General features: G+C 37.7%; 1 protein-coding gene across 1 annotated transcript; it reads right to left on the bottom strand.

The window, feature by feature from the left end:
- Nucleotides 1-1,990: 1,990 nt before the first annotated feature.
- On the bottom strand, nt 1,991-7,090 carry LOC121880057 (hemocyanin C chain-like). Its single transcript, XM_042387061.1, has 3 exons — nt 6,986-7,090; nt 3,071-4,597; nt 1,991-2,878 (listed from the first exon to the last, which is right to left on the bottom strand). The coding sequence occupies exons 1-3, from the start codon at nt 7,065-7,067 to the stop codon at nt 2,460-2,462; spliced, it is 2,028 nt and encodes a 675-aa protein (XP_042242995.1). The 5' UTR covers nt 7,068-7,090; the 3' UTR covers nt 1,991-2,459.
- Nucleotides 7,091-8,190: the final 1,100 nt, after the last annotated feature.

Genomic DNA, 8,190 nt, shown 5'->3' with positions numbered 1-8,190 from the left:
TTTGACACTGTTGATTAAAGTTTATACGTTCTTATACTTGTATTGTTTGGATGTAATCCTCAATAGTATAAGTCTAATGCAATGAAATTATATTGTCGTAATACTGCCGTGGTGATGACACTGCCTGCTTTTGACAGTAGAGTGTCTGAGAGCCAAGTTATCAAATCCCTTTCCGTTTTACTCGTAAACTTGAGGCTAGAATGCTTTGGCTTTCGTGGTAGGAAATGAAGCAAGCGAGTTACTTAAATTCTTGAAAACTGTGTATAGGGAACATGATAATAAGATAAATGTAGGAATAAAAGGAGAAGACGAAATAAGTTTAGAGGAGAGTAAGACAAAGTGAGATCATGTTGACAAAGCTTTTAAGAGAACACATGGATGCTATTACTGTACAGTCAGCCCATAAAATACACAGTATGACATCGCGAGCCTTACACAATGACACACTGGGTCTTCAATACTACACGATAGGTTATTAAAATTACATAAATGGTGTTCAGTATGATATAGTGGATATTCAGTGTGAAATAATGGGCGTTTAGTATGGCACAGTGCATCTATCATGTGGTTACCATAGTGTCCTGTCCTACCTGGATGGGTCTAATGGCTCGCGAGACTCTTCTTGTTGCACCGTCTTGTACCGTCTTGTACCGTCTTTTCTTCACAATGTCTGTTGAGATATTGAATTTTTTTTTGTGTGAAGTCTTATAGAATTTTTTATATGGAATACTCGGTAATTTTATCACATGATAATTGTATTACACATTAAAGTACATATATAAATGTAATAGTATGTGAATGAATTTAGAAGAAAACACCTAAGGAGCAGAGGCTGGTGGTTAAGGGCGTGAGGTCTTGTGCCTTTACATCACAGAGAAGCGAAATTACCTTTGCCTTTGAACAGGAAAATTCGGCCCTGTGTGTGTGTGTGTGTGTGTGTGTGTGTGTGTGTGTGCGCGCGCGCGCGCGCGTGTGTGTGGTTATAGTTTGCTTTTATTATGTGCTTTCTCCATTTACTAAGACTTGAGAAAATCTTCCTTGTGACCAAACCTAACAAGAAGCGTTATTTTTCTTGTTTATTAGAACTGGCGACTGGAGAACAAGGTGGGGTAAGATTGGAGGAATGGGAAGGGGGGTGTAGAGAGAGGACTGGATCACTACCTGGAACAGTCTAATAAACTTTGCTTATTGTACTGACCAGTGTAGATCATAGTGAAATATAAAACTCGCCCCTCCAACTAAAATAAATAAATCCTCTATCACCTCTTAATACGAAAGCACAAAATGTTCAGGTATATTTTACTTACTACCGAAACAAATGTATCTATGTTGTTTGTTTCAGAAGAAAAATACCAATTAATAAGAACGAATCAGGTGTCGGAACTGCTGCACGCACTTCGTTGAATTAAACATTTGTCGTGCCACATCTGACACTAGCAGCAAAGAACCATTTGCTGTGTGTCAGTTTATGGTGCGTTCCTGTAAAACATATACAGTATTTTATTGATCGTGTGTTTCAACTTCTAATACAATCTAGATAAATTTGCCTCATAATCTTATACCGTATAAATATAAAATATTTGTATGAAAGTTTAAAGAATATACCTACAGATTAAGCTGAAGTATATAGCACAGAAAACTTGTAATGTCAAACAAGTCAAGATATGAACATCTTTGGTGGGCAATTTTCATATGGTAATGTAAATATATTTCATTCATTCACTTTATAACGCAAGACCCCAAAATAATGTACATGTTAATAAAAAAAATCCATTCAAGGTTAGGAAGACATAATTGCTGGCTTCTGGAATGGACAAATTGTGCAGGAATTGTTGGTGAAAAGCTTTGAATGTGGTCTTTTTATCGTGAGCTTTAGTTTGATTTCTATAAAGTCAAGCAATTAATATTCTATAGGGCTTTCAAAATACATTTATTTGCAAAGTAATATAAACATGGACGAAAAGTTTGAGGATTACCAAGAGAAGAAAAATTTTAGGTTAAAAACTTTATTAGCTTGGACAACTTCAAAATTTACCAAATAAATATAAATGTCATATTAGAGTCACTCTCGCCATGCAGGTTATCACAAGTTCTTTTCTCATGGTTAATTGCTGGGCCAAAATACCTCATTAACATTAGTTTTCTCACACAGTCGCTTTCTAAAAATAGTATTAAAAAGTACTAAAATTTCACTTCGTACAATGTGTGTATGGGCTGTCGCAAGGGTGGTCTTATGACAATATCTATCATTACCTGGCAAGATATGGGTAATTGCGACGTTTGAGTACCCCTAACAGTTTCTAATGCAAAACAGTAAACACTCATTAGAAATACAATTAAATCATTAGCATTGCAAGTAGAGCTTTAATAGGCAACAGTTACAGATAGTGTGGTTGTCATTCTCAGAAACTGTAAATTACGAACAGTCATTGAGTTAAAACCTAGTGTGTATTATGATGTTAGTTCTTGTGATAAACATTGACGATGGTCTTCTTGAAGTTAGGAAGGCTGTGGAAGATGCGTTCATCATCAACACGACGATCCAGGGGGTATCCGTGTGGTCGTTTGTCGGGATACACTCCTCCATAGCCGTAGTGGTTGAATTTGGTGTTTGTATGTAAATTATCTACAGCTGCGTCAGCCTCGCCATCGGTCACAACCACCACCAGGTCAAATTCCATACCGTTCTGTTGACCCTTGGGGAGCAAAAACCTGCTGGGCAGCCCAAGTGCACTCTCGTACTCATGAAGGTCCAGCTCGCTGCCTGAGGAGAGCGCTTCGTCAGCCTTCTGCATCAGTGACTGGAAACTGGGCACATCAGGAGCAGTCAAAGACGACTCGGTGGATTTTCGGACAACGTGATTTGAGCCAGGGTTCACTGTTGAGAAAAAAGAAAAACATTTTGTATCTACATATCACATCATTTGTTCCTTTTTCCTTGGAATATAAGTAAATTGTTTAAGTAGATATTCTTTAATATTCAGTGCAACAAATTATTTGATAGTTTTGTATATTATTGACAGAATAATCAAATGTTCACGTGAAAAAGATAAGCAAGGATATAACTTACGTTTCCTCCAGAATCTGTCCAACTCGATGGCATTCCAGCGCCCCTCGTTGAAGGTATATTGAACGCCGTTGTTGTCAAGGTGTGGCCAGGCGAAGATACGGACAGTGGCTAGAACTTCGTGATCATTATTGTTATTGACGTCGATATCGTAGCTAAACTCCTTGTGATTCAAACGTGATACAATCGTAGAAATGTCTACATCATCGACTTCCACGGTATCATCCACAGCATTGAGTAAACTGTATTCAAAATCCTCAAAGTATGTCTCCAGTGTGCCGTCAATGGCAATATTTTCTATAGACACACCACTGAACTCCAGATGTTCCTTAGTATAGGGTGTAAGACTATCCTTATGTGCCTTGAAGATGTTGTCCATGTATTTGTGTAACCTGAAGAAGGTTGGGTCACGAGTGGCAGTTTCAAAGTGTTCCAGTACTCCAGGAGGCAAGTCAAATTTTCCATGTGGATCTCCCTGGCGTCCAAGCATTATGTGAGCCATGTTGTGCAGAGCCCCGTAGTACTGAGGGTTAGGACTGTACAAAGACGATTCGATAACATCACCCAAAATATCTACACCACGTTCATTGTTGATGTCAATGATAGAACCATCCCTGGCAGTGACATACCCATGAGCAATAGCATCGATAATACGGCTCTCAGTAATGAGCATATCACGAACACGGGCAACACCGTCCACGTCCTCAAACAAGATGTCGTCAGGTCGAGAAGGGAAGTATCCACCATACTTGTAGGTTGAATGAGGAGCAAAACCTTCTTTGATGGGTTTGTCCCAATGAAGTTCATCCACGGCATCCAAGTAGTTGGACAGACGCTCGGCATCGAAGCGGACGGTAAGTTGGTGATGAACCCAGAAGAAGTTTTCACCCTTACGTTCCAGATGATGGCCCTCATGTGAGTCGTCCCACCAGAATGGGAATTCCATGTGCCAGGTAACGTGGTGTGTGTTCATGCCAACGTCTTCACCAAAGTAAGCTACACGTTGTTCACGGTTCTTTTTGCTACCAGTGAATTCTGATTTAAATTTACTAGGTGTTTGGGTCATCTTGGCATGATAGGCTTGCTGGATTACTTCGCCATTTGTAAACATGTGTGGGGTGACTTCGTAAAGTGGAGGGAGCACAACGTGTTCAGCCAGGGGAGAGTGGATAATAGAGGTGTACATGGCGTAGACAAATTCTCCTTCATTCACGCGGTCTCGGAAATAAGCAGCATTGCTGATGAAGGTTTGCCAGTCATTGCAGTGTTCCAGGACATGATAAAGCATAAGAGCTTCTTCACGTTGTCTTGTGTTAAAGAGAGAGAACCAATGCTTCTGCTCCAATAGGTTACCAGCCTTCAACTCTCCCAGAAGCTTATGGACAGCATCTCCCCCATCAGAGTAGTGGGATGTATCAGCTTCTGGGTCAAAGGTGGCCCCAAGATTCTTCAGGTTATCATCACGAAGAACTTCATATACCTTAAAGAGCAGATAGTTTACGTCGTGTTGTTTTTGTGCTGTAGACACACCTGGAAAAATGAAAAGTTCTTCATCTAATAAAAACTGGATAATCATTACAATGCAGAGAACAGAAACTAGTTTTAGAAAGTAAAGCCCAATATGTACCAGAACATTTAACATTGAAGTAATATGATTAAATATACAAACAGCATTTTTCCTTAAGTGATTAGTTGTTAAGTTATGAAATAATTCTTTCAACACTGAAATAGTTATCGTACAAGTTTTCTATTTGTTTTAAGTAAAGTTAATATCACCATAACTTAAATCAAAGACATAAACCTCACCAAATAGGTATCACTATTCTCTGTCGTACTCCCTTACACGGCTCCACCACCATTATAATTAATGTTCCAGCTGATAACTGAGACTTGTACTCAAGATACGACATTCAGGTGTCTATACTAACAGGAAAAATACCTGTAATTTGAGCATAACTTGACCTTGATCAACAAGATGGGTATATGGATTATGTTACTTATGATGCCCAGTAGCTAAAGGCTTTTGTTAGTCCATGCTGGTCCATTTGTTTCACGGCGGAATCCAGATATTTGTCAATTTTATTTGGTATTAATTTTGTGGTTTCTTGTTTGCTGAGCCTAATGTTGACGTAACTTTATGTTCTCTCGCGACGTAAACCATCCAACCAGGTTTCGTTTTTCTTGAAAGTCAAGCATTTTTTTGTCTTATTTTGATAATATATTGAGCTATTTTTAAAGAAGTGGTGATTATTATCAAATATGTGATTGAATATTACTTGTCATTTGGGCAAGAAAGAAGATTAATATTTAAAGAACCATCAGTGTTGTTCTACTAAAATTCTTAGAATGTCAGTCAAAACAGAGGAATTAGTTAATTAAAGTTTGTGTTACAACGACTTTTTTCTCCGAACTTATGATAATTTTAAGTTACGGAACATGGAAAGTTAACCAGGTGCACTCATTTAGTTAGTAGCTACAGGTAGATAGATGCCTCAAGTATTACAAAACATTTCTGACTGGATTTACTAGTTGTTGTGAATGTTTATGATAAGTGGGTGATGAAGTCAAGATTTTCAAGGAATTCACTAGTTACTGTAAGAGATATAAAGGAAAAAAATACAAGTATTTTTATATAGATCCTCGAAGGTGTTCGCCGCCAGGAGAACAGTTAGGTATAATGTTACTGTATTTAAAAATAGTTCTAAATGACCCCCCCCCCCAAAAACAAAAAAAAATCCTTGATGCACACTGGAAAGCTAACCGGGTGCTTCATGCTTGTGAGTTATGCCGGACATCTTGGTAACATACGAAACTAACTCCACAGTACTTTAAGTGATGGCACAGAAACACTATTCAAGTGGTGATAAACTCGGAGGGGACATTTAGGTCGGGGAAGGTGAAGCACCTTATCAATGAGGTTAATGTTCTCACATTTTATCTATATATCAGTGTTATAAAACCTTGTGCAGATAGTAGTATTGATCATTGGTATTTATTCTTCATCTGTGATTTAATTATCACATAGGATGTCAACCATGGCTCTTACCACAGCGAATAAGAATATTTCGTTAAAGCCATTCTTTACGTATCTATTGAGTTGAATATTATCTCGCCTACTGGTCTAAGTGTGTGTCATCGTTGTCTGCACAGGTTTAGAGGTGCTGAGAGAAGTACAATTACATGTCAAACAAATAAATTATATACAAAATATATTTTTTCCGCAATTTTAATAATTAATTTAGAATAGGGAGAAAGGGTGACCATATATTTGTGCGACATTTAAAATACCAGTAACGTCAAATTTATTGTGGAAGGCTGTTTACTGGTGAGGGTTGATGCTGCTCATGCAACAGTACACGTCTTGTAAATGTAAATCTAATAGGTTTCTCTGTCTCAGTTGTAAGGTGTTTCATCATAACTGTTCAAAACATATTAAAAGTATTTAAGGAATAATAAATTTCCCTAAGTTGCAAGACTCGTGTATCATAAGTCACTACAACCTGCCATCTCTGAAATTACAATGTGATTTTATCATTACCAAATTATACTTATTTCATTACAAGTTCTTGGGGTTCGACTGAAATGATTATACATCTGTAAAACTGATTTTATTACTTTTTTATGTAATTTCAGTTAAAGGCACCAACGGAAGTCTCAGTAAAGTACGTGGCGTTATTTTGTGAGGGCCATAGGTCAGTGTCACCACAACAACCATTTTTGTTTTCCCATACACTAGCCTCCACAGTCTGCCAGTTTAGCAATGATTGGTTGTCACCATTACCTCAACTAACACTGTCTTCTCTCTGTCTCTCCACACCACAGCAAGTTTCGTGGGTACAGCTATGTTAATCTTTTCACCATAGGTATATACAGTCATGTCTGTACACGACTAAAATAACAAGTCAATAATGTACTCACTAGGAGGAGCGTCGTTCTGGAAGCCCCAGCTTGGAGAGGCGGCAGCAGCAGCTACAAGAGCACACAACACCAGGACCTTCATGATGATGATGGTGAGCTGCTGACTGTCGCGCCGGGCTTTATACCCAGAGACTCTCACTCGGTTTCATAACACTCGTGGTGCCTCCGTGATAATGTTCCTATTGTCACTCAAGGTATTGGGGCCTAAGCCGCTGAAGCCGAGCTTTATCAGTACTCGAGTGGGCAGAAGATTATAAATTTTGGTAGAACCGACAGCCTTAACACGCAACAATACTCTACCTCAAGTAGGGTGTCCTTAGTTGTCTTACGCCTTATGATATTCAGGTTATTTATGACAAATCTTACAAAAATAAAGAATAAAAAAAAAAATCCTAGACGTGGAAGATATAGTACTTTTATATCTTATTGTTAAGAATCAGTAGAAAGAAACTATTAATCGTAGTAATAAAACAAGATTAAGAGAGATAGATATTTGATGTATCGTATATTAAATTTCTCCAGAGATCTAAAACCCTAATTAAGAAAGTTAAATAAAGATGCAGTGAGGAATAAAAAATTATTATTATAAATACCTATGAAGAATAAGGTGGTATTGTATTTATAAGATTAATAAACAATATAGCCAACAATAATGATTTGGATCGGTTTTTTTACATCTTAGTGATAATAATTGTATTTTTTTATCTAATTTTACTTATTCTTATTTTTGTAATTCTTCTTATCAATTCTATTAACTCTTCTTTGCCTTGAAGTCGTTTTTATCTTTCTTATTACTTATATTTTTTGTATCCATAGTAAATACATCAGCAAGTGTCTCCGTATTTTGATTCATTCACATTTCCTATTCTCCCCTCTCGAGAAGTTCCTTCCTTCTTCATCCTCTTTACCTCCTGATGAGTTCCTTAGTTGGTTTCTACTTGTCGTTCATTACTCGTCTTGTTAACGTTCATTACACGTCTTGTTAACGTTCATTACACGTCTTGTTAACGTTCATTACACGTCTTGTTAACGTTCATTACACGTCTTGTTAACGTTCATTACACGTCTTGTTAACGTTCATTTCAGGCGTAATAATTTGCCCTCTGACGTCCTTCAATAGGTCTTTGACGGCCTTCCCACACCACCGCCCTCGGATATTTTTACTGAACGTCAACCTCATCTCGCTCACTTTGTATCCACGTCGT

The sequence above is a fragment of the Homarus americanus genome, unplaced genomic scaffold (genome assembly GCF_018991925.1).
Source record: "Homarus americanus isolate GMGI-L3 unplaced genomic scaffold, GMGI_Hamer_2.0 scaffold30108, whole genome shotgun sequence".
Classification (NCBI taxonomy): Eukaryota; Metazoa; Arthropoda; class Malacostraca; order Decapoda; family Nephropidae; genus Homarus; species Homarus americanus.
Note: the sequence above shows the minus strand (reverse complement) of the source record. Positions and strands in the feature narration are given on the sequence as shown.

Bases quoted from the DNA above. Each gene is read 5' to 3' on its own strand.
- LOC121880057 (XM_042387061.1), bottom strand. From the start codon at position 7,067: ATGAAGGTCCTGGTGTTGTGTGCTCTTGTAGCTGCTGCTGCCGCCTCT. The intron at 4,598-6,985 runs GTGAGTACATTA...TCATTTTTCCAG, and splicing joins CCAGAACGACGCTCCTCCTA to GTGTGTCTACAGCACAAAAA. The intron at 2,879-3,070 runs GTAAGTTATATC...TTTTCTCAACAG, and splicing joins GGACAGATTCTGGAGGAAAC to TGAACCCTGGCTCAAATCAC.